The sequence below is a fragment of the Dama dama genome, chromosome 19 (assembly GCF_033118175.1).
Source record: "Dama dama isolate Ldn47 chromosome 19, ASM3311817v1, whole genome shotgun sequence".
NCBI classification, from domain to species: Eukaryota; Metazoa; Chordata; class Mammalia; order Artiodactyla; family Cervidae; genus Dama; species Dama dama.
Genome location: NC_083699.1, coordinates 4,550,334 through 4,578,241, shown reverse-complemented (window position 1 = coordinate 4,578,241; position 27,908 = coordinate 4,550,334). Strand labels below are relative to the sequence as shown.

Below are 27,908 nucleotides of genomic sequence, written 5' to 3'. Positions count from 1 at the left end.
TAAACTTGAACTTTTTATTTAACTTATATCTGTTTAGTTTTTTATTGAGTTAAGTATAAAGGCCCAGTTAATCAACTCATTAAATTGGTCAAGGCAGGACACTTGAACTACATAACAGGATTTAAAAAGAGGTTGGTCTTTTAGTAGTTCTCTGGTAATCACACACGCGCACACACACATACACAACTGGCAGAGTACTCTGGATATAGGATTTCCCCCCCCATAATCTCATATAATATGCTGTTCACAATCTGCGGTATTTTGAAAACTATATAAATTGGACACAACCAAATTAGAGATGTCTGATAAACTCTTATAAAGTATTTGGGAACTTCAGTTCCCAAAAAGGAAAATTCATATAAAATCACAACAGATTTAACAGACATCTTTGAAAAAAAAAATAAAATTATAACTCAATTTTCTACTTTTGAAAATATGACCAAGAAAAAAAAAGTACAAGGAGCATGTCTGCTTTTTTTTAAAACTATTAACTGACTGGATCTGGGGAAGAAAAAAAGCTATACAGTATTATTGCACTCCACGAATGTGCAGAATTCCAAAATGTGCCAGCACTGAAGAACCGCCTTGCATTGAGGTTTTCCAAGAGGTACAGCGAGCCTGCCAAGAAAGCATCTGGCCTGCACTAACAGCTTGCTGTCTTCAGTACAGGCCTTCATAATGCCAGTCACGCTGCTCTTGCAAAAATCCCTTAATGTCTGAAAGAGACAAAGAAAAAAAAAAAAAAGCATTTTATTTTAAAAATTCACTCTTATAAAATTAACTTGCTGATCAGAAAATAACTGAGAACACCTCTGCTAAACAAAATTAACTTTCATCCCTCCATGTTCATGCACATTTGCTTATAAATTTTCTATCATGAGCATGTGAAAAGAAATTGCATAGTTTTAAGAACTAGTTATTTGAAGGTAAAGAGAGGGTTTATATGTACAATACAGGTATAGTATATGAATTCTAGTCATCAGGAGTTCGTAGTCAAAAAAATGCTACTACAGGCCCAATTATTAAGCCTTAGACACAAAACTAATAGCACAACCTTACTTTATGGTCCAAACTCTCTTGGACACTTATAAATTTTAATGAAAAAGACACTCATTTGTTAAATCTTAAGTTGGAAACTCAACTGACAATAAATGCAACACCTAGTATACATATATACTAGATATATATGTATATCTAGTATACTAATATAATATATATGTAATATCTTACTGATTCATGAGAATTAACTGATACCTATAGTTATTGCATTTTTAAACTACTTACAAAAGAGTTTTCAGTGCCGATAGTTGGGGCTATGATCGATGGTGTGGGATTGAATCCATATGCACATTGAGCTTCATTTCATTGTCAAGAATTTGAACAAGCTGTTGCATGGATGGAAGGTGACCAGATTCCAACTTAGACCACACAGGTACATCTACAAAAATAAATAGTACCGCCCTCTCCAAATTAAAGATGATTCTATAATAGACATCCATTCTACAAATATGTACTGTACTGTATGCACACAGCTGGACACAGAATTAAGCTTTCTGCTTTTATGGAGTTTACATTCTAGTAGAGGAAGCAGAAAAAGAACTATACAACAGCTACAAAATCACCCTTGTATACTAAAAATTAAAACGAGAAGATGCTACGAGAGGGACATATGAGGCTGGGGAGGAGCCTTGTACTTACTATTATTAAAACAGATATTATTAAAATTGAGAGATATTATTATTAAACATAAAAGCTAAATTACAGAAGAATGGTACGAAGGAGGCTGAAGAGGTAAGCAGGGATTAGATCAGGGATCAAAAAACTATAAAGGGTCAGAGAACAAGTATGTTTAGTTCAAGAAGATATACAGTCTGTCCCAGCTACTTAAGATCCATTATAGTCCAATAGCAGTAACAGGCAACAGATAAAGGAATGGGCATGGCTGTGTTCTAATAAACAAAGCTGTGTTTTTATTTACAAAGCAGGAAGCAGAAGATATGGTACACAGGGCCATAGTTTGCCCACGCCTACACTACATCATGCAGGGCCTTCTGTCCAGGTTAAATGTTCTGGTCTTTATATTGAGAACAAAATAAAGCCATTTAATAAATTTGAGGCAGTGAAGCAACAAGATGAAAGGTGCATTTAAAAAAATCTTTTAAGTAACTGTTTGGAGCAGGTGTCAGCAAATTTTTCTGTATAAAGCCAGACAGTAAATATTTTGGACTTTACAAACCAAGAGGCAAAATCAAGGATATTATATAGGCACTGACACAAATTTTTCATTGATGAAACACAAAACCCTAGGTATGAGCACTAAAATTTGAATTTCATGTAATGTCCACGTCACAAAATATTCTTTTGATTGTTTATCCATGAAAAAATGTAAAAAGGAATTCTCTAGGGGTACAGTGGTTAGGACTTAGCATTTTCACTGCAAGGGCCTGGGTTCAATCCTGGGTTGGGGAACTAAGACCCTGCAAATCACCCTGCGCAGCCAAAAAAACACCCAACAAAACCTAAGTGCCACCTAGCAACAGTGGATGGCCCCAGAGATTATCACACTCAGCGAAGCAGGCCAGACAGAGAAAGACAAGTACCATATGGCATCACTGATACGTGCGATCTTAAAGAAAAAGACACAAAGGAGCTTATTCACAAAACAGAAAGACTCACAGACACGGAAAACAAACTTAGGGCCACCGAAGAGGTAAGGGGTTAGGCAGAAGGATAAACTAGGAGGCTAGGATTAACATATATATATTGCTTCCCATAAAATAAAAAAATAAGGATTTACTATATAGCACAGGAAAATGTACTCAATATTAACAACTCAGAAGGGAAAATAATCCAAAAAAGTATATATATAGGAATCACTGTGCTGTATATTTGAAAACTACGGGACATTATAAATCAATGTCAATTAAAAACAATTTTTAGTAAAAATAAGTAAGTAAATAAATTTTATAACTGTCAAAGCCATTGTTAGCTCATAGGCCATACTATACTTGCCAACCTCTGGTTCAGACAATATGTTAAAGGGTAACAAGATAATTGTGGCTTGGATTAGGGTGGTTAGCAATGAAGATAAACAGAAGCTGATCTTTGAAAACTGTAAAAAGTAGAATCGAGAAAAATTGGTAATCCATTAGATATGGAGAGTAAGTGATGTTATCCTAGGTTTCTGACGTGAGCACCTGGGTAGAATGATAATGGCGCCATTAAATAAGAGAGAAATGCCAGGAAAGAAGCAGACGGAGTGTCACAGAACTGCAGGAAGCAGAGGTAACCAACCATCTGGGAGCAGCCAATGCGTAGGGTTCTGGGCTACACACAGAACACAGAAGAGAGGTCTAGGACTCTCCAGACTATACATTCAAGGGTCATCACACACACGTTATTCTAAAACCATGGGAGTAGCTGAGGACCATACAAGGATATAATTTAGCATATTGTGAAAAACAGAAAAGCCTGATGCTCAGCATAAATCATTTAAAATTTACTACAAAATGCAAACTATTCAGAACCTACCATTCAAAGTTATCTCAAATGCACCTGTTGACATACACTGGTTCTCAATCATGTTGCTCAAGAAGAATACCATCATACATGCATAGACCTAAAGGAAAATACAATAAAATACAACAGGTTAAGTCAGTCTCAAATCAAAACAACATGACAAGTAATCTTTTAAATACAGTCTCATTTTTATTTGGTAACTGTTCTTTTTAAATCTACCTGAAGATTATATACAATAACTCCCTTTCCATATATTCAGATAATGTACACATAAAACTGCAACACTAATTTGCAGCTCTATACATTCTGAAGACTTTATATATGTTATTCCTAATATAAAGATAAAATTTCTAGGGACTTCCTTGGTGGTCCAGTGGTTAAGACTCCACACTCCCACTTCAGGGGGCTTGGGTGTGATCCCTGGTTGGGGAACTAAGATTCCACATGTGGCCAAAAAATTGGAAAAAAAAAAAAAAAAAAGATAAAATTTCTAAAAATCTCATAAAGGCTTAGTAAGTTAAACAAAAGATAGTACAGCCACTATGGAGAACAGTGTGGAAATTCCTTAAAAAACTGGAAATAGAACTGCCCTATGACCCAGCAATCCCACTTCTGGGCATACACACCGAGGAAACCAGATCTGAAAGAGACACGTGCACCCCAGTGTTCATCGCAGCACTGTTTATAATAGCCAGGACATGGAAGCAACCTAGGTGCCCATCAGCAGACGAATGGATAAGGAAGCTGTGGTACATATACACCATGGAATATTACTCAGCCATTAAAAAGAATTCATTTGAATCAGTTCTAATGAGATGGATGAAACCGGAGCCCATTATACAGAGTGAAGTAAGCCAGAAAGATAAAGAACATTACAGCATACTAACACATGTATATGGAATTTAGAAAGATGGTAACGACAACCCTATATGCAAAACAGAAAAAGAGACACAGAAGTACAGAACAGACTTTGGGACTCTGCGGGAGAAGGGGAGGGTGGGATGTTTCGAGAGAACAGCATTGAAACAAGTATACTGTCAAGTGTGAAACAGACCACCAGCCCAGGTTGGATGCATGAGACAAGTGCTCAGGGCTGGTGCACTGGGAAGACCCAGAGGGATGGGATGGGGAGGGAGGTGGGAGGGGGAATTGGGATGGGGAACACATGTAAATCCATGGCTGATTTATGTCAATGTGTGGCAAAAACCACTACAATATTGTAAAGTAATTAGCCTCCAACTAATAAAAATAAATGGAAAAAAAAAAAAAAGAATACCAGCTTAAGATGGATTCATTTTAGCATTTTTATGATCTAATGTATGAATTCCCAAGGGACTAGTGATGCAATCATCAGCAATCCCATGTATTCAATACAACCTGTCCATGTTCCAAACCAGTCATGTGAAGTCAAACCAGAAAAAAGTAGGTTAGAAAGCACTGGCATATTAAGTTATTCATTCACTTTCTGAAGGCAAATCCATACCCTCCCAAGACATTAAAAGCTCCTGCTGGACAGAGAGGTTTTAATTTTAACAAAATCACCCAATCGAAAGCAGGATGTAGTAAGGATGTCAATTCACAGCCAGCTGCTTCAGAAAAATAAATTAAAATGCCTACAGCAGATGAGAAGACGCTTTCCCCTAGTCCCACTTGAGCCAGGTGGGCTCTGATTTCATAGAAGTTATCCCAGCATTTAGGGACAAAGTCTGCTTTCAGGAGAACAACACACAGGGAAGGGTCATGAAAGCTAGAGCTTTCAGGTATCCTCTTCCACAGTAGATCAACGACGTTTTAAGTCTATGCAAGTAAACTGCACTAAAGATAATGTGGAATCAACAGAATTAACAAATATAGCACAAAACATTGTCATAAGTGCTCTTAATCCTATGTAAGTCAACATTTTGTTAATAAGAGTACATACACATCCCAATTAAAAGTAGCACCTGAGGATGTTTATGTTAAGAAGTCTTGCCTGCTACTGGAAATTAACTGATTCCGTAAGAAAAAGAACAGCTTTGTTATGAGCTGGCTAAAGGCTGTCTCAGCATTAGAACTAATGGATAAGACAGAGGACTCCAAAAGACAGTAATGCTTAGAAGGAAATCTAAGCAATATCATTCAAGAGAGAAAGAAAATTTAGTCTTATTTCTCATAGAAGAAAGGTAGACCCTGCAGAAAAAATGATTTTATGTAAAATAGATGAGAGCTCCAGAAAACAGTATGCTCCACCAAGACCCCACAAAGAAAAAAATAGCACAAGATCCTTACGTATACTTATACTTAACTTTTTTCCAGTTAATTTGCTCTAGACACCTCATGGACAGAAATGTCAAAGAACAAATAATAAAAACAGAGAGTTGGATAAGAGTAAATCGGTGGAAATCTCATTTTTAATGTGAATAAACCTATGAATACTCAATACTTCGTATAAAAGGCTTACATAATGTATCCATTGTTCTGCTGTCTGACTTGGCCCAAGTTACACAATCAAAATCAGGTATGAAATTATTCTGTGCCCAGGTTCTACTAAAGTAACACCTCTCTATCTTTCAAACAATAAAACATAAGACCTAATCATTCTCAATATATAAATATGGAGACTAAGGCCAAAGGAAGTTAAGTGCTTTGCCAAGAGGGAAAAAAAGAAAAAGAACAAAACAGCTTTAAGTTGAAACAGCACATGTAAATGGCAAAAAGTACTTAAAAAAAAGAAAAACCCACTAGACTATTTCACTGACAACCTAAAAACCTACAGGTATCAAACCCATTACATTACATACCTTATTTTCTTGGCCCCACTGCCAGATGCTAGGAGCTTGCATGCCAAAGAAAGCAAAAGGATCCTTGCCAACAATTATTAAGCCTATTAATACGAGCTTGAAGACTGACAGGAAAGATGCTATGTGTCTATCAAAAGAACAGAAATAAATTAATCAGAAGCTGCAATTTCTCATCTGTTTCAAAATTTCATAACTCAAGTCCATGTGTATAGACATTTTTTAAACACTAAATCTAAAAACTTCTAGATATACCAGGATAAAGCTAGTAACTAATTTCTTCTCTTCAGTAAGTCTTTGTTGTTTATCCATTTTAAATATAGCAGTGTGTACCTGTCCATCCAAAACGCCCATAACTAAATTTTATTGTGCAGCATAAAACAAAAAAGTTTAAGATCTTTGAATCAATCAAAAATTAATTTCTAAAATTATATATAGCACTGGTCTCTACAGATACTATTATTTTAACAGAACACAATTTTGTACCAATTAACTTGATTTATTGCCTCAATATAAATTAAGAAAACACATATTTAGAAGGGTTGCCATCTCTGAAATGATTTTCCTCTTTTCCTTCTTACAGAAAAATTCTTTGGTATTTGGCTCAAATAAACTTGCTATTTACAAAACTGTTCTCTGTGAAGTATAACCAACTAAGAAATTATAATAACCAAGGAAAGTTAAAATTCAACCAATTCACAAAAGTTGATTGACAAATGAGAAAAAATTCACTTAAAAACTCTCTAATAAGCCAACATTTACTTACCTATATATTGGTTGAGGGAGGTAATTCTCTCCTTCTATGCGGATGTCAGGGTACCGCTGGCTGATAACCCGCATGTACTCCTCAAACACCCGCCTGTAGCCTCAGGAAACACTGCAGAAAAATAAAAGTGTTTTCGTTAAGTGCTTTAGAATATGGCTAGGCTTATTTTGTAGTTATGGGACCTCCTTGGTGACTCAGTGGTAAGAAAAAAAAAATCTGCCTGCCAATGCAGGAGAGACAGATTCGATCCCTGAGTCAAGAAGATCCCCTGGAGAAGGAAACGGCAACCCACTCCAGTATTTTTGCCTGGAAAATCCCATGGACAGAGGAGCCTGGCAGGCTATATAGTCCATGGGATCGCAAAAGAGTCTGATATAACTTACCGACTAAACAACAATGTTTTATAGTTATATAAAACCTAAAAATTATTACCAAGATTAAAAATCTTTCTCAAAACAGTCATATATATTAGTAATGACTGATGGTGTATAAATGGACTTTTCTCACAAATGAGTTATCTTACCTTCAAGTAAGTCCTCCTATTAGAACATTAAACTTTATAGATGTGGGTTATTATTGGAAGAAGCAAATGCCTATTTACAGAAGTCACCATATTCTCAACTTTCAAATACCGTTTTTTTTTGTTTATCAACAATTGTATAAACAATGAAATGAAAACAACTCATTTATCTGAATTAGAGACATTCAAAATCTGGACACAGGGCACTTTCCTGGTGGTCCAGTGGTTAAGAATCTGCCTGCCAATGCAGGGGACGTGGGTCATCCTTAGTCCAGGAAGATTCCATGTACCACAGAGCAAATAAGGCCCTGCGCCACAACCATGGAAGCCTCGCTCTAGGGCCCACGCCCTGCAACAAGAGAAGCTACCACAACGAGAAGCCCATCAACAGCAAAGAAAAGTAGTCCTCCCTTGCCGTAACTAGAAAAAGCATTGTGCATAGAGATGAAGACCCAGAGAAGCCAATAATAAATAAATATAATTAAAAAAAAATCTGGGCACAGGAATCTTAAAAAAATACTAAGGCATTAGACACGACATGTTGTTTCTTATTCCCATTCTATCCTTAACTGGGCAAACATGCCTGCTCAATCACAATAAAAGAAACTTTAAAATTTCTTAGATCCTGACTCTCTACTTTACAAATAAAAACAGACTGAGAAGATACTTTTTAGCAAAGACAGTAATCCATGTCATTACTCCAGAAATTAAGTCAACAGCATCCAATCATCTCCATTAAAATCTCTGAATAACTAAACTGTGGATCTATATGTTGCTCCAGGAAGAAAAGGAAGATATGCCACCAGAATGTATATACAGGGGGAAAAAAGTACATTGAAAACTTACTAGTAAGACACTGATTAAAGAAACTGAAGACACGAATAAATGAAAACATTTCATGTCCGTGGATCAGAAAAATTTACATTGTTAAAATGTCCATACTTTCTCCAAAGCAACTGACAGATTTAACGCAATGCCTAACAAAACTGCAACGACATTTTTCACAGAAATAGAACAAACAGTTCTAGTATTTGTATAAAACCAGAAAAGACCCCAAGTAGCCAAAGAAATCTTTAGAAAGAATAAAGCTGGAGGCACCATGCTTCCTTACTTCAATGTTACTAAGCTACAGTATGTATGGCAGGTATGTCAAGGCATAGATCAACGAGACAGGATCCAGAAATGAAACCCACACATATATGCTCAAGTAATTTATAACAGAGGAGCCAAGAATATACAATGGGAAAAGGATAGTCTCTTTAATAAATGGTGTTGGGGAAAGTGGACATGCAAAGAATGAAATGAGATCACTGTCTTACATCATACACAGAAATCAACTCAAAATGGGAGTTGAACAGAAGATCTGAAACCATTAAAACTCCTAGAAGAAAACACAGGGCTTAGCTCCTTGACATTGTTCCTCACAAGTGAATTTTTTGAACTTGACATCAAAAGCAAAAATCAGTAAGTGGAGCTACAACAAACTAAAAAGCTTTTGCACCATCAACAAACCACCCACAAACAAAATGAAAGGGCAATCTACAGAATGGGACAAAATACTTGCATATATAACTTCCAATAAGGGGTTAATATCCAAAATATATAAGAAATTCATAGAATTCAATAGCCAAAAAAAATCAATAGTCTACTTCAAAAATGGGCACCAGGGGAATTCTCTAGCAGTCCAGTGGTTAGAACCCAGTGCTTTCCCTGTGGGAGACTGGGTTCAATCCCTGGTCCAGGAACTAAGATCCGGCGAGCTGCAGTGTGGCCAAAACAAAGAAGAAAACATGGGCAAAGAACCTGAATAGACATTTTTACAAAAGAGACATAAATATGGCCCACAAACACTTGAAAAAATGCTCAACATCATTAATCAACAGGGAAATGCAAATCAAAACCACAATGAGTTGTCACCTCATACCTGTTAGGATGTCTATCACCAAAAACACAACATAAAGCAATGAAGGTACCACGCGGTGGGAGGAACCAGGATCAGTCATTGATCGCAGGGCGAAACCCGAGGTGCCAGCTTTTCAATCATGCAGTCATCCAGGAAAAAAAAATTAGCAAGCACCACCATCACCAGCCCAAAGTAACAGCATCAAATTTACATCTGACGGGGAGAATGCGTCCAAATATTAGTAGATCGCAATGTAAGAAAACTCATTAAAAAAAAACAAATTTACCACTCTTTCTTTACAAGTAATACTTCTACACTGAGAATGAAAATCTCACAAAAGCTAAGTATGAAATTTTTGCAAAAGGAGACAAGTCTCTATTAACTAAACAAAGGAACTTAAGAATCTCCAGGCACTTTATCTTCACTAATAAACATTTACTTTATCCAACATTTTATTATTACTATGGTTAGATTCATCAAGTATTGGTCTTTTTGCCACAACTGCTTTCTATATAAGAGAATTTTAATGCTGCTTTTCTTTTCAAGATATTAAAAAAATAATGTAAAGCACTTATGTACCTTTTTATACTGTGCATGTAGTTCAAACCAGTCAATGGGTGAATCAAACCAGACAATCCTAAAGGAAATCAACCCTGAGTATTCATCGGAAGGACTGATGCTGAAGCTGAAACTCCAATACTTTGGCCTCCTGATGCAAAGAGCCAACTCATTGGAAAAGACCCTGATGCTGGGAAAGATTGAGGGCAAAAGGCGTAGAGGGCAGCAGAAGATGAGACGGTTAGAGAGCATCACCAACTCAATGGACATGAATTCGAGTAAACTCCAGGAAATAGTGAAGGACAGAGAAGCCTGATCACAAAGAATCAGGACTGAGCGACTGAATAGCAACAACTTACACACCTAACTGCCTTGAAACCAAGAAATGCCACATGATTTCAATGCCTAAGTTTGCATCAGTATTTACAATGGAGTTGATGATCTAAAATGATAACATCTAACTTTTAATGCAGTATTTGTGAGCTGGAGACTTATTTGAGTTGAAATTTCCTTTTTTATAGATGAAGAGGAAAAAACTGAATCTCAGAGAGATCAAGTGACTTCAGGTATAGTCCCCCTTAGTCAGGGCTGAGACTGGAACACAGACTGTGATTTCAGATCCTAGGCCCTTTCCATTAAACCTCAACGAAACAGTTAGATGGTGTAAGAGCTAACTTTCCCTGTGTCCACAAATCTCTGCTACTTCAAGGCTACAATCAAGGACCCATAAAGTAGCAGAGGTCTCTTGAGGTTCTTCTGATGAAGATACAGATTCTTCCTCTGGGGGAACTAAGCCTGTGGGCCCCAACAATCCTCATGTTTGCTCTAGGAGTTCCAAGCCTTCTTCAAGGGAAGCCCCAAGAGGCCCAGCTAGAGAGGAATGTCTAAGTACAGGCAACGCACAGGTTAGACTCCTCCCAGTCACCCAGTTTCCTGGCTACTGTTAGCTTTCTGCACTAACCTAAGTCTGTCCTTGGTTCTCCTGGTCCCAGCTCCTCAGTAAAGTCTCAGATCTTTGTATCGAACTCCACACCGTAATCGTGAATCAACCCATAGTCTTGACATCTAAAAAGGACTTTAAATCTGTAACTTGCTTCAAATTTCCAGTTATAAAATGGATAAGTCATGGGGATGTATAATGTACAACATGGTGACTATAAACTAATAATACTGTATTTCATATATGAATGTAGCTGGGAGAGCAGCTCTTAAAATCAAGTTTTCGGCACAGAAAAAAAAAACCCAACAATGTAACTATGTCTATAATGACAGATGTTAACTGGACTTATTGTGTGATTATTTTGCAATATATGCAAATATCAAGTCAATACACTGTACACCTAAAACTGTTATATCTCAAAACAAAACACTGTACATTTATTTCTGAAAAATGAAGCAATTTACAAGACTGACAACATATTCTTAGACAAGTTTACTCATACATAAATAAACACTCCTCCCTATATTTGCCTTCAGATCTGTGAAGAAAACACAAGTAACTTTTTTCCTATATAATGACTTCCCCCAAATGTTCAAATTGTTTTGAAATAGTAATCATTACTGCTGACAGATGTTTCCCAAAATAAAACATATCTAGTGTTTATTGAGGTACGAGAGATGTCAAATTAAAGGCACACATGGTAAGGAGTCAGTAATTACTTCACATCTACCACCACACCCAGCTCTTTCAACTTTTCCACTCTTTCTGGGTCAGTGAGTAAAACTATGTAACTCATAGAATACCTTCAACAAAATAAGTATGTGAACATATTAAAAACATGTTGTAGCTGCTGCCTCTCCCTTCCGCCCCTGAACCAATGTCCTTAAGAAGTAAGTTAAACCATGGGAATATTAGTCCGCCTGCAGTGCAGGAAGCACAGGAGACCTGGGTTCAATCCCTGGGTCGGGAAGATCCCCTGGAGAAGGAAATGACAACCCACTCCAGTATTCTTGCCTGGGAAATCCCATGGAGAGGAGCCTGGCAGGCTACAATCCATGGGGTCGCAAAAGAGTCGGACACGACTTAGCAACTAAACATATAATCACTTTGCAAATCTCTTCCTTGTAATACAAAAATACCTTACAATAAGAAGCAACGTTTGCAGTGGCTAAATGTAAAATATTTCACATAGTACTTCTCAAAGATCAATTTTCTAAAAGACAGAACCTGCATACAAACTAGATGATCCTTCTGTGATGAATAGAAAGGAAATTTAGGAATGGCCGTGTTGTTTCAAATACATTCTGTTATTGTTTCAGTCCATTATGTTTCAGTCTAACTCATGGTACCAACCATCCCACTTTTCCTTTTCTACACCAACATCTGCCCATAACTGTAGTCAAATGCCTGCTTACATCAAACCCCACCCCTCCTATTTCGTTACTAAGGGAAAACAGGGCAAAATCTCAGCTATTTATTGTTATGAAATAAAACCTTGTGAGTTCTTTCTATTTCTTGCATCTCTTGAACTTACCACCCCACCCCCTTTTATTTAGAATAATCTCCCCTCCAATCATCCAACACATAGGATTGGCTCCTGTTTATACAATAAAACTCAACTTCCTGCCAGTACCTGATGTTCTAGAAATGCAAACCTGCCACAGGAAGACCTGAGTGCCTTGTCTAAAAAGGAAGAACCAGGATTTTAGAAAGTAACTATCACGGTTTCCCTAGTGGTTCAGTGGCTGAGAATCTGTGCTCCCAATGCAGGGGGCCCAGAGTTGACCCCTGCTCAGGGAACTAAAGGCCAATAACTAGGAGTGAACATGCAGCGATAAAGACTGAAGACCCGGCACGGCCAAATAAATAAATATTTGTTTAAAAGGTAACTCTCTCCAGACAGGTGAACATTTAATCAGAGCTACTGTGGGCAGTGGAGAAGGCAATGGCACCCCACTCCAGTCCTCTTGCCTGGGAAATCCCATGGACGGAGGAGCCCGGTGGGCTGCAGTCCATGCGGTCGCGAAGAGTCGGGCACGGCTGAGCGACTTCACTTTCACTTCTCACTTTCACGCGCTGGAGAAGGAATGGCAGCCCACCCCAGTGTTCCTGCCTGGAGGATCCCGGGGACGGCGGAGCCCGGTGGGCTGCCGTCTACGGGGTCGCACAGAGCCGGACACGACTGGAGCGACTTAGCAGCAGCGGCAGCATTGTGGGTAGAGAGGGGTAATCTTTTAAAAGGACTAGGGCGAGGAGATGAATCAATCTTCAAAGAGAAAACAATTAAATTTTTTACTGAGGAAAGTACGCGTGTGAGCCAGGGGCAGAGTGAAGGAGCCCCCTCAGACGGCTCAGTCTCACATGTCAGCCCATCCTCAGGCAGAGGTGCACTCCTGCCTTTGGATTCTGCACTATTCTTCTAGCAATTTTAAACGGATTTCCAAATACGTTGTTTAAACCGGTTTAAATTGGGTTTCTCTACTTGCATTCTAAGAATTCCAACTAATGTTTACCTGTGCTGAACCCAGAAAATCAGAAAGGTATTTGGTAAAGAGCATGTCTTCTAACTATCAACAATCCAATAGTTCACTGATCATTGAAAACTGCATTTTTAGACGTAATCTTTATTTCTCCTTGTTCTGTTCAGTAGACAAACTAGTAATAGGCATTTGTCTAGTGCATCTCCTGCTACGCTAAGTGCTTTAAGCAATGAAATCTGAACAAGGGCATCTATAAACCATATAAGAAACAAGATATTTGGGGTGAATAGACAAACCTGATAAATGCTTTTTAAGAAAAACTACAAACAAGAATGCTTACACAGTGTTCATAGCGGCACTAAATATTATGTTACATATAATATAATAATATTATATATTATAAATATAATAGCAAAGACATGAAAGCAACCTAAATGTCCACTGACGGATGGATAAAGAAAATTTAGTACCTATATACAACGGAATATTACTCAACCAGGAAAAAGAATAAAACAATGCCATTTGCAGCAATATGAACGGACCCGGTAATTATCATACTAAGTGAAGTTAAGTCAGACAATGCAAATGAATTTATGCAAAAAACAAAAATAAGACTCACAGACAGAGAAAACAAACCTACGATTACCAAAGGCAAAATGTAGGAGAGAGGTAAATTAGCAACTTGCAATTAACAGATAAACACTACTATATACAAAACAGATAAACAACAAAGACTTACTGTATAGTACAGGGAACTATATTCATTATGCTGTAATACCTCTAACGGAAAAAAAATCTAAAAAAATAATTGAACCACTATGCTGTACACCCAAAATACTGTAAATCAACTGCACTATATTTCAATTTAAAAAAAAGGGCATACACACTCTGACTGAAGATCAAAATGGAGACCAGAATTCACTCAGGATTTTTAAAAGCTGCAAAACTTTTAAACAGGTATGAGCTTACCAGGTTTAAGAACAATATTAAATATGAAATCAAATTATGTCTCTTCCACTTGCCTAACTCTCGGAACACTGCAGTGGCCACCATGGTAAAAACACCTGGGATTACAAAATACAACAGCTAACAAAAGCTTCTAAGAGTCCAGGTTTCTTGAGTTTATTCCAAAGATTTCACAAACCTAAAATTCAGTAAATGATCTGTTTTTATTCTCTTTATTTTTTGTCTTTTTCTTGAGGTCACTAGTTTCTAGTTTCCCTATATCTTTGGCACAACATTTCAGGAAATCTTTTGCTGCAGACTAGTCCATAAAGATGGAGAAGGCAATGGCACCCCACTCCAGTCCTCTTGCCTGGAAAATCCCATGGACGGAGAAGCCTGGTAGGCTGCAGTCCATGGGGTGGATAAGAGTCGGACACAACTGAGCGACTTCACTTTCATTTTTCACTTTCATGCATTGGAGAAGGAAATGGCAACCCACTCCAGGGTTCTTGCTTGGAGAATCCCAGGGACGGGGGAGCCTGGTGGGCTGCCGTCTATGGGGTCGCAAAGAGTCGGACATGACTGAAGCGACTTAGCAGCAGCAGTCCATAAAGAACTAATAAACTGTATAAGTTCCTCAGCTCTTTGTGGGGAAGGGATTTTCTCTCTTTAATCTGGAAAGCATTTCTCATCAACAGATTTATAAGGTATGAAGCCACTCAGTAAAAGTGATTTGACGAAAGCATTCAATAAATGGCAACTCACCTGCATTATGCAAGAATTTTTGTCTCAACTTAAAATATTTCACATAATTCCACGCTTTTATTCTTTTCAATACATTGTTTTAAATTGAGGTGTAATTCACATGCCATAAAGTTCATCCTCAGTGCATTTTTATAACTTATCAGAATGATTAGGAAAAAAACAACAACAACATAGTGTTCTATGCTAATTCACTGGCCAAACTAGAGGTGTCTCCAAGCTGCTTTGCTGCCTCTCTCACGCTTTCAGCAGCATGTTGTAGACTGACTTCAGGTAATTAGAATAAACTCAATAAAAAGACCAGAAACCTTAGAAAGAAAACCACAAAGAGGAACCCTAGAAAGAAAACCACCAACAGGAGAAGTAGTAGGGGTATCTCAGAAACAAGAGCAGCAGGAAGATGACGGACGATAGCACGATGAATTCTGGAAGGTGAGCCCCGCCAGTAAAGATGGCAGCCAGGTAAAATAGGTTATTGAGTATGGAGTACATTCAAAACTGACGTTTCACATGCATCACATTCTGCGCCTGAAAGCCACCAAATTGAAGTAGAGGTTGACCAGGGAAAAGCCCACCTGAAAGGAACAATATGAGAAAGCGCCGTTCAACACTCCACTTAGAAACTTTCAAGTGGGGGTGAGCGGGAGAAGACAGGTTATGTCATGGCCCGAGTGGACTAGCATGGGACTGTATTCGTTGTTTTGATAAATACTTGATGGCAGGTCATGGTTTCAGGTTCTAGATATTCAGCAACAAAGCAAAACAGACAAAGATCTATGCTGCTGCCATGCCGGCAACATTCTAATGAAGAAAAGAGTAAGTTGGTAACAGTCTAATGGAGAGGATACAATTCATCCATTGATAATATCTGAAGCTGTTTTCCTTGTCTTGCTTGAGAAACAGGAATGAAAAAAGTGAAACACCTGAGGGACTATGCAAAAACTGTCACAAATTCAAAGAGTAGAAACAGCAAAAAAAAAAAAAAAAAAAAAAGATTCAAAATAAAAGTCTACATCCAAAAATATTCTGCAAGAAGAAAAAAAGAATGATAAAAGAGATAAGGGAGGACTGTAAGAAACCAAAAAGCAGAATTAAAAAAATATATATATTTTGAGGCCCTAAAAGAAGAAAATTGATGGGTGGAAAACTGAATCAGTAACAGGTGAATAATACATAAAAATTACAGATCTGAGTAGTATCATCAATAGAGGGAGTTTGTTGATAAACCAGGTTTTTTTCCTATAGAAAACACCCTGAGAGACCACAGAATATTTACAACAATTGATCACAATTGGTCACAAAGAAAGCCCAATAAGTATGTGGATGAAGAATGTCATCAGCTATCTCAGTAAGCAAAGGATGCTGCAACCATTAAGCCATCAGCCACTGCAGACGCCCCCAGCTTCGCACCCTGAGGGGATTCAGGATGGAGAAAAATAGGATATAGGACATAGACAGTTAAAGTACATATCAAAGAAATTTCAGTAAGCCCAAACTCTTGCAACCTCCAATATATAGAAGAGCGCTAAATTCATTAACTTGAGAGGTTCTTCTTTCATTAACAGTAATCTTCTGATGCTCTGATAACCATTTGTTTTGTTTTTTTTTTTTCTGCAAAAACTCCTGGTTCCTCCCCTACCTCTTGGTAATAGTCCCTTGTTGATGAGAGGCTGTCTCCCAGGGCTCAGTCCTCAGTATGTCCGTGGAATAAAATATAACAGCAAATGTCACGTTCTCTAATTACAGAGCAATAAACTAGTGAATTCTTTTTTTTTTTTAAACTAGTGAATTCTAAAAAACCCAACTCACTTTAAGATCTTCTAGTAAGAGTATTACCTAGTTTAACTATGTCAAAATTTTAAATGTGATACCCATTAATGTAATCATAATATTTTACTTCTACGGATTTATTTAGTTTATGGAAATAATTGGACAAGTACACTAGATAACTGACAGTCACCTAAACAAAGTAACTGTATGGAAAATGAGGACCAACGTAGGACTTCTCTGGTGGACCAGTGGTTAAGAATCCACTTGCCAATGCAGGGGACACAGGTTCAACTCCTGGTCTGAGAAGATTCCGTAAGCCCAGGCAGCACAACTGCTGAAGCCCACGTGCCCCAGAGCCCATGCTCTGCAGCGAGAGAAGCCCCTGCAGCCAGAAGCCTGTGCACAGAGACCAGAGAAAGCCTGTGCGCAGCAAGGAAGACGCCGGTACAGCCAAAAATAAACACATTCTAAAAAAAGGACAATCAGGGCAAACATGAACCTTAAACAAAAGACTGAGCAGCCGACTTCCCTATAGCTCAGATGGTAAAGAATCTGCCTGTGATGCAGGAGATCCAGGTTTCATCCCTGGGTCAGGAAGATCCCCTGGAGAAGGAAATGGCAACCCACTCCAGTACTCTTGCCTGGAGAATCCCACGGACAGAGGGGCCTGGCGGGGGACAGTCCAGTGGGTCACAAAGAGTCGGAAGTGACTAAGTGACTAACACAAAAAGAATACCTATCTTATGGAATATGATGCCTGTTGATACAGAACAGTATTTACTGATATGAATGGGTAAGTGATGGAGGGGAAGGCAAATTTCATAAACCATACAACTATCAACTATGAACTCATTAATATAAAATATAGCATGTGTCTATGTGAAGAGTCAGCTTGAAGGATGATTCTTCAAAATGTTATCAAAGAGCTACAAGGTTTTTCATTTTCTTCTATATACTTCCTCTTTTTATTATTTTTACAACAAACAAGTTATTTTCAGAGTGAAACCGAGAGGGAACTTGTGGGGCTCCTGGGCACAGAAGCCTTTTTGTCCTCTGTTTCTCGTAGCCAAGACTCTAACCTCCAGGACACTCCCTGAGTTTCAAAGGGCAGATGGAACAGTTGCTTATAAGAAAAGGAGCAGCCAAGAAACCAGCTGAGGTGAGATTTAAGAGACCAGAGAAGCTCCACAAGACCACTTGGGGCCCTGCACCCACCCTAATCCTGTCAGCAACCCCATCCTGAACTACTGTATGAAACTCAGCAAATCCCCCTGGGTTGGGACACAAAGCAGGAGTCTGCTCTGTCTTCCTTTGCCCGGCAAGCCGGTAAGACTATTCTTTTCTGCTGATGTGTTCAGTTGCCAAGCTGTGTCTGACTCCTTTTCAACTCCATGGACTCTAGCCCATCAGGCTCCTCTTCCATGGGATTTCCCAGGCAAGAATACTGGAGAGGGTTGCCACTTCCTTCTCCGAGAGGTTTTCCTGACCCAGGGAAGGCAGATCCTTTTCTACTTCACCCAAAACGCTGTCTTTGAGATTCAATTCTGCACCAGTGTACAAAGAAGCTAAGCTTTCAGCATCTGCTGCTGCTGCTGCTAAGTCACTTCAGTCGTGTCCGACTCTGTGCGACCCCACAGACGGCAGCCCACCAGGCTCCCCCGTCCCTGGGATTCTCCAGGCAAGAACACTGGAGTGGGTTGCCAGTTCCTTCTCCAGTGCATGAAAGTGAAAAGTGAAAGTGAAGCCACTCAGTTGTGTCCGACTCTTCTCGACCCCATGGACTGTAGCCCACCAGGCTCCTCCATACACGGGATTTTCCAGGCAAGAGGACTGCAGTGGGGTGCCATTGCCTGCTCCACCCTTTCAGCATCAAGTCAATAATCTTAATTTTTTCAAGCTGAAAGCCAGTAAGTAAAGCTTTCAAAGGTTTATTTACTGAAGTTACCATTGTAACATTAAAGACTATACAAACAATAAATTACTAAATGGCAGTAGCAGATACACTGCTGGCGTTTGTAACAGATTATCTGACTGCAGCTCTCCCTACTTCCTGTCTGCTCTGCCTCTCTGCTGAGTCAGGCTTCATTTGCATGCGTCCTTCCTTTAGCTAGGAAAGCTCATCCTCTGTATCTCCTGAAGGAGCTCCCCACACCCTTCAAGATTTCATTTCCTTCTCTGCAAAGCCTTCCAGCCTCCTGAACAGGTAATCTTTCCTCCCTCTGGGTTTTTAAGACTTCTTTTAGAACACTCAGAACACAATGTTTTACTGTAACATTGTTTACATGTCTGTCTCTCCTACCAGACAACTGGTTTTTAAACGTTACAGTTTAAAAAAAAAAATCATCCTAAAAATTGAACAGAAAGGGAAAAAAGTGGTATGAAAAAGGGGGCATTAAAAACGAAGGGCTTTGCTGAGGTTTGACAGAAAACAAAATTCTGTGAGGCAACTGTCCTTCAATCAAAAAACAAAGAAAAAAAAAAAAACTAAGGGCTTGATGATCAGTTCTTGCTAAAATCTTGTGGCCACGATTTCTGATAAATTTCAGGCTGCATCTCAATCAAGATAAAGTATTTGAAAACATGATTTTCCTTTTTGGAAATGAGAATCATTTCCTAGGCAGGTTGATAAGAAGTCTAGGGGTCCCCAAGGAGAGAGGGGTCTGGAATTCTCAAGGAGGAAGAAAGGTCAATTTTTTTTTTCCTTTCTACATTCCTTAGGATTATATAAAAATAATGAATCCTGCCTGAGGACAGTCTCTGGATTAAACCTTCTGGCTAATCCTGTTATCTTGAAAGGTAAATTATGGGAGTAGGTCTGGTGAGGTCTTTACAACCTCCAGACATTCTTTGGATTCACTGGAGAGTATATAACTCCATTGCTAACACTAGCAAGCGGGTACTGGGTACTCTTTCTGCCCCTTCTGATGTCTATGTCAGAAGCTTTCTCTATCTCCTTTATACTTTAATAAAATTCTATTACACAAAAGCTCTCAGCCATCAAGCCTTGTCTCTGGCCCCGGACTGAATTCTTCTCCTCGGGAGGCAAAGAATCCCAGCATCTTTTCGTGGTTCAGCAACAAGCTTCCAGAAAACAGGAAATATCAATCAGATGAACCAGAGGGCTCCAACTACGCTCTTAAGTGACAAAGATGTATATGAGACACACATACATGCTTTCACCTTTTTCCTTTAAGTTTCTCAACAGTACTTAATAGAATATTAGAAGTAGCAGTTGTAGAGATCCCTTAAAAAACTAGAAATAGAACTGCCATACAACCCAGCAATCCCACTGCTAGGCATACATACCAAGGAAACCAGATCTGAAAGAGACACGTGCACCCCAAAGTTCATCGCAGCACTGTTTACAATAGCCAGGACATGGAAGCAACCTAGATGTCCACTGGCAGAATGAATGTATATGTCCATGTACATATACACCATGGAATATTACTCAGCTATTAAAAAGAATGCACTTGAGTTCATTCTAATGAGGTGGATGAAACTGTAGCCTATTATACAGAGTGAAGTAAGGCAGAAAGAAAAACACCAATACAGTATATTAATGCATATATATGGAATTTAGAAAGATGGCAATGATGACCCTGTATGCGAGACAGTAAAAGAGGCACAGATGTAAAGAATAGACTTTTGGACTCTGTGGGAGAAGGCGAGAGTGGGATGATTTGAGAGAACAGCATTGAAACATGTATATTATCATATGTAAAACAGATCGCCAGTCCAGGTTCGATGCATGAGACGGATGCTCAGGGCCAGTGCACTGGGACGACCCAGAGGGGTGGGATGGGGAGGGAGGTGGGAGGGGGGTTCAAGATGGGGAACACATGTACACCCATGGCTGATTCATGTCAATGTGGCGAAAACCACTACAATATTGTAAAGTAATTAGCCTTCAATTAAAATAAATTAATTTTTAAAAATAAGAATAAATAAAAAAGAAGTAACTGGAATACAACCAACATCCTTATTGTGCAGAAGAACAAGTTGAGAGCTAAAGAGATATATAATTTCCCCTAAGTCATTCAGAAGATAAAAAGGCAGACCTTTTTAGACCTCCAAACTGCTGGTCCAGTAAATGCTCAGCTTCCCAGTAACTACACCATTCAAAATGTATGAGGTTTCTAAATGATATATTAAATTTGATTTTGGCTACCACTTACCTTAATAGCAAACTGTAAGGAAACAATGTTCCAATTTTCTGTAAGAGGAGATAAAACCTTAAAACCATTCATATTTTACTTATATCTAAATGCTCTGAACTGAAGTACTTCATTCATTATTAAGAAGAAACAACTATTATATGCCCGGCAGTCAGTTAGCTCCTGCTGTTTATTTTCAAAATGGTCAAAACAAAATGATGACTAAATTCTATGTATCTTTAAACATACACCACAGTGCCAGGGGCGACAGCTCCCGTTTTACTTCTCTCTATAGCGCTCTACCACTACCCTACTATCTGGATCAACTTCCTATTACTCCTTTATTTCACTGTTCCCAAGCAGTACATTCTTCCCTTTTAGCATCTCTCTAAAAACCAAAATTTATCTCATCATCATTCGTATGTCACAGTTTTAAATGGCCATATTTTTCCCCTTCTGAGTGCCACATAAAATAATGGTGTATCTTAGGTTTTGAGAAATATAATACCTGTTATCTTACAATCTATCATATCTTAGGTTTGGAGAAATATAATCCCTGCAATTTAAGTTTTTAGTTTCAGTTACTATTGACTATTTGGGAGAGATGAAAATTTCTCTGTAGGATTTTGCCCTGGCTGCTCTGTTTTTAGTTTTAAAACTGAACAAAGAAAAGAAACTTATGGTTACCAAAGGGGATGGGGAGGTGGTCAATTAAGAGTTTGGGATTAACGCATATGTACTACTGAATGTAAAACAGATCAACAGGGACCTTCCGCAGAGCACAGGAAACTACACTCAGCATCTTATAACAACCTATCATGGGGAAGAATCTGAAAAAGAAAATATATATAATATATATATCACTTTACATTTTAAACACAACATCATAACCTACACTTCAGTAAAAAAAAAAAAAAGATTCAGGATTCCTCCCCTTTCATTCCCCCCACTACACACACACACATCTGTAAAAAACTATTCTCTCCTTTAACCATTTATCATTAGACATCGCTCCAGAACCGAGAAGCCACCTCTGACACCTCTCATTCCAGGCCACCTCCGGGCCTCAAACATGTCATCCCTGGGAACTAACTGACTCTCAGAAAGACCTCAGACTGCGCCTGTACTTCTACCAGCACCCTCTGTTCCGAGCGCCACTGCCTCCTGCCTGGGCAACTTCAGGAGTCCCCTAAACGGTCTCCCCGTAGCTATCTGCTGTCCCCTGTAAGGGGCTTCCCTAGCGGCTCAGACGGTAAAGCGTCCGCCTGCAGTGCAGGAGACCCAGGTTCGATCCCCGTGTCAGGAAGATCCCCTGGAGGAGGACATGGAAACCCACTCCAGTACTCTTGCCTGGAGAATCCCTGGACAGAGCAGCCTGGTGGGCTACAGTCCAGGGGGTCGCAGTGTTGGACACGACCGAGCGACTGACACACACACAACGTCTTTCCCAGGCTGATACCTGCTGATTTCCCCTTACCGGGGCCTCCAGACCCCCCAGGGTCTGTGCCACCTTCTGTCTGGTCTTTGAGGTCAGGAGCCTTGGCCTCAAGAAATTACGTTCTCTCCTACTATAAGGCCACCGAACGTGTTATTTCCATTGCTCAAAAGTGCTCCCTAAATATACTGTAACCTTCAAATCTCTGTTCAAAGTTCATTTTCTCACGGAAACCTTCCCTGATCCTGTGACTAGGTATCTCTCATACTATATTACTTTCCTATTGCAATTAACACAACGGTAATTTTATGTGTTGTCATGGATTAATGACTGCCTTCTAGTCTTGCCTTTAACATCTATGAGAGCACTGAACTGAACTCCCAGCACCAAACAAAGCATAGACTTGGGGCTCAACTATTTGTTAAACATACAAATATTTGTCTAAAAAACTGTAACTCACAATTTCTCAGATTTCCTCCATTCAGCATTTTACTAATCTTGATTGATATTAACATCCAAATCAGTCTTTGGTCTTTATTTTCTTACCTCCATACTATGAAAGCAAGGCTAAATTGGCATGAATTTAAATTAAAATGTCTTCTAGAAATTGTTTCATTTATCTCTTAAAACTCCATTTAGAAATTGGTTGTCCTAAAATTATAGCAGCGGGTTCGTTAACAAAAATTGGAAAATTCTGATGCATTCTGCTTACGTTTTGAAATCTTAACTTTAATCTGCTATTCTGAGTAAATCAATTGTCAAATGTTGACTAAGTATTAACCATGAAGAGCTGCAGATAATAATCTCTTTAAACTGCAACAACTGATACTATGTTGTATGATTACATGTTAATTCACATATATGGGAGGAAAAAAGCATGCATACAAACACTCCAAACAGTACCTGTCAGAATACATTTATACAAAAATCACAGGAAAAAAATGTGATAAAGGAATTTTAAGTTCTGATCAGAAAACTTCTTTTTTTATGCTTAATGCCTAAACATCCAAGTAAACAGTATAAATTTTCCTCCAAATATGCAACATCCTTAAAGGCATCTAATTCAATGACTTGATCGACTGATGTAATAAACCAAACATTCAGTTATATTGTGCTTCTCAGGAGGCTTTGAGAGGAGCCACCTCTGCCCTGTTCACCAAGTTGTGTTCAGCCTTTGGCACAAGCGTGTCTGAATGAGGATTTACTGAAGAAGTACATGAAAACAGGACAGGAAGTCTGTTGAAGCTACTCTGCATGCTCCCTTCAATTCCATTCTGCATTATTTTGTTCTGTTAGCAATTATAAAAGTGCCACAATTAACAGATGATATATACTGAGTTAAAGAAAGAGTACTCATAATAAATATAAAATAATAAAAGGCAAAAGAAATGGAAAGGAAGGGAAAAATAGCTCATGTACACGCTGCTGTATTTAAAATGGATAACACAAGGACCTGCTGTATAGCCATGGAACTCTGCTCAATGTTACGTGCCAGCCTGGGGGGCTTGGGGGAGAATGGATACATGTGTACCTACGGCTGAGTCCCTCGCTGTTCACCTGAAACCACCACGACACTGCTAATCGGCTACACACCAACACAAAACAAAAGGGTTAAAGTTTGAAAAAGCAAAAGTTTAAAGTTTGGGAAAAAAGAGTTCCCTGTTAACACTGGTAACCAACGAAAAGTTGCACTTCATAGCACTTCGATTTTAAATGGAATTAAAAGAATTTTCACAGATTTATCCTCGTCTTAGCTTCCTTCCTTTCCCAAACAAACCTGCAAATAAATGCCCAAGAGATTCTACCAAAATCAGAAACCAAATACTAACTTTATACAGATGAGTCTCAGGGGGAAAAAGTAACAAACAGGCTAAATTTACCTGTATTTGGTAGGGCATAGGGCGTATTTTTTTAAATTCATTTATTTAATTGGCAGATAATCACTTTACAATATCGTGGTGGTTTTTGCCACACATCGACATGAATCAGCCAGGAGTGCATGAGCCCCCATCCTGAACTGCGCCGCCCCCCCCATCCTTCCCCCTCCCTCCCCCTCCCTCCCCTCCCCCTGCCTCCCCACCCCTTCGTCCCTCTGGGTTGTCCCAGGGCACCGGCTTGAGTGCCCCCTTCATGCACTGAACTTGCACCGGTCCTCTAATTTACATGTGGTAATACACATATTTCAATGCTATTCTCTCAAATCATCCCGCCCTCCCCTTCTCCCACAGAGTCCAAAAGTCTGCTCTTTACATCTGGGTGTCTTCTGCCGTCCTGCATACAGGGTCGTCATTACCATCTTTCTAAATTCCACATATATGCATTAATATACTATTGGTGTTTCTCTTTCTGACTGACTTCACTCTGTATAACAGGCTCCACTTTCATCCACCTCATTAGAACTGACTCAAATGCGTTCTTTTCTTTTATAGCTGAGTAAGTCCACTGTGTTTACCACAGCTTCCTTATCCATTCTCTGCCAACGGACATCTAGATCGCTTCCACGTCCTGGCTATTGTAAACAGTGCTGAAATGAACATTGGGGTACGTGTGTCTCTCTCAATTCTGGTTTCCTCGTGTGTATGCCCAGAAGTGGGACTGCTGGGTCACAAAAGGGCACAGGGCATATTAACAGGTGGTTTTTTTTTTTTTTTTTGCCCTATACAGATTTTTTTTTTTTTTTTTTTTTTAGAGCAAAGAAAGCATTTTGTATGTAACATGCTTAGGAGGACTGCAAAAGAATTTATTAGGACAAGTCTGTACTTCTCTGCTTAAAGAATAAAAGGAAAGAAAAACTAAGTAACAGAAGTTTAACTGAGGGCGCTCCTGGAGGCCTAGTGGGAAAGAATCCGCTTCCCCAATCAGGAGACACCGGTTCCATCCCCGACCCAGGAAGATGCCACAGGGCAAAGAACAACTAAGCCCGCCACAACCACCGAGCCTGCGCTCCAGAGCCCGGGAGCCGCAACGACTGAAGCGCCGGCCCTTCTCGCGCGCTCTGCAACAAGACAAGCCGCCGCAAGAGACACCCGCACGCAACCAGACGGCAGCCACTGCTCATCACAACTAAGGAAAAGCCCGTGCAGCCATTAAGACCCAACACAGCCAAATATAACTAAATACTTTTTTAAAAAGAAGTTCAACTGAAGTACTTATGACTTTTTTGAAGTTTAATTTTAAGAACCGAATGCCTTTCCCTACATTTATTTATACATTTTCAAAACTTTGCTGTGTACCTAAGAGGAAGGTACATTTGTTAAATTATTGTGACAAGTAAACCAATATAAGCAACTGTAAAAGAATATTTTTGAAAAGCACAAATGAAACCCAGAGAGAAGAAATAGAAAAATTACATAACTTGGAAAATGCAGTCTTTTTTTAACTACTTAAATCCAAAAGTATCACACTTAATCCTTAATAATATTTATAAGTTAGTAAGAAGACTGTCACTTCCAAAAAAAAAAAAAAAAGGATGGGGAGGGGGGAGTCAGAACGGTCAAGCCAAAATTCCCATTTACAGTATCACATGAAAGATGATATACAACGATATACGCCAGACACACAGTAAACACTACAGGAAGCTTTTTTTCAATCAGAAAGAAGCAGCAAGGTTTTAGTTTTCACTTCAAAAATCTTATTTTCTGACTTTCTTTAAATGTCACTTAAACTGATTTAATTTTGAAGATTTGCTGAGTCTTTAAGATTGAGCAAAAAGCTAATTGGATAAGCAGAAAATCTAAATTTTAGTACACTTATATTAACACATGAAGCTTGAAAAAACTGATCTTAAATGCATTAAGGCCAACACCAATATTCAAAAATAACAGGATTCTTCAGATTTATTAATCTGACTACCCTCTTCTGGGGGGGGGGGAATCTTTTGAGATACAGGATTCTAATTTCTACAATGTTACAATTTTGGTTTTTGTTTTTCATCGGAGCCTTTCAAACGTTCCCCAACACCACCTATCTTATCGCATGCATTACTATTCTGCTTCTAATACTTAACTAGGTAACAACAAACTTACAGAAAATTGTCAAAAACTGCCGGGTTTGGGGGGATGAGGGATTGCTTTTGCTATTTCTCTTAAGGTCCAAGAGATCTGAAAGGTGGAGAGAGATGCCAGGGCAAGGAACTCCCGGGAGTATGGGGACTGGAGAAGATGCAGTTGTCTGGGAGTGAACGTTTGTCAGAAGAGCAACGTGTTCCTTTTCAAAAACAGTTTGGAAATTGCAAACGGAGAATCAGCTTCCCCATCCAAGCCTATCAGCTATCAGAATCCCTACTCCCTCATCCAAGAGTCAGTTCGGCGGATCCTGGAGAAAAAGACGTCTGTCCCTCGCGGGATCCCTCCAATGACCCAAGTTAACCTTCGTCTAGCCGGGCAGCGAGGCCGCCAGGCGCAACCCGCGGAAGGCGAGAGGCAAACGAACCGAGCGATAAACGCTGGAGCTCCGGCGCTGACACCGCGCCGACTCATACATAACCCACCTCCGCAAGGCAGCCGGATGGCCGTGGCGTGACGCCGCCGACCGGGTCTCCGTACGGACAAGTGTCCCCGCGCCTTCGCCTTTCAGTATTGACCACCCCCCTGCCCCCAATCCCCATTCCATTCATTCGAGGAACCAAAAAAACACAAAAACCAAAGTGAGCGGCTGCGCTTGGAGGCAAGGAGGGCGGCCAGGCCATCCCCGGGAAGAGACCCGGAGGAGGCAGGCGGCGGAAGGCGGCTGGCGCCGTTCTTCCGGGCCGGGGAAGGGTCAGCCCTCTAGGCCGCGGATCCGGGGCCTCGCGTAGTCGGAGGAGCCGAGCAGAGGCGCGGCCGGGAGCCGGCGCACCTACTCACCAAATCTGGAACTTGAGCAGCGGCCCCGTGGCGTACTGCATCTTTAGCCTCTTGCCAGGCACGCCGCCCAAGTTGGCCGAGGCATCGCTGCGGACCACCGCCGACGCCGCCACCAGCAGAAGCAGCAGAAGCCTCATCTTAAAGCAGCCAGCCAGCTCGGCCGCCCTCACGCTGAGACCTCGGCCAGCCCAGAGCCGAGCGGGTGCTGGGAACTGATCGCCACCGCGCAAGCGCGATCCGCCAAGGTCGAGCGGGGGAGCCGCAGTGCGCATGCGTTCCCAGGCGCGGCGCAGGCCGTGCGACGGAGCGAGCGCAGACCCGTCTCACTGTCCGGCCCCACCAGGCTGGTGGACGCGGGCGGCTCCGGGCCGGTGAGAGGGGCAGGGAGGGGCCTGCTGCCGGGGCGACGTCAGAGGAGCCTGCTAACGAAAGCTCGCGACACAGCCAGGGTCTGCGTACAGTTTAATGCAGACATTGACCTCCCCGCGACGTTTAAGAACACGTGTTTAACAGTCTTGATTCAGGTGTGGGC

The 27,908-nt window shown here is 40.0% G+C and overlaps 1 protein-coding gene across 1 annotated transcript; it reads right to left on the bottom strand.

Annotated features, from left to right (window-relative positions):
* Nucleotides 1-27,617, bottom strand: SELENOT (selenoprotein T). Its single transcript, XM_061168103.1, has 6 exons — nucleotides 27,377-27,617; nucleotides 7,063-7,173; nucleotides 6,300-6,426; nucleotides 3,532-3,619; nucleotides 1,285-1,438; nucleotides 1-716 (listed from the first exon to the last, which is right to left on the bottom strand). Exons 1-5 carry the CDS (start codon nucleotides 27,511-27,513, stop codon nucleotides 1,314-1,316), a joined length of 588 nt encoding a protein of 195 aa, XP_061024086.1. The 5' UTR covers nucleotides 27,514-27,617; the 3' UTR covers nucleotides 1-716; nucleotides 1,285-1,313.
* Between the last annotated feature and the right edge of the window lie 291 nt (nucleotides 27,618-27,908).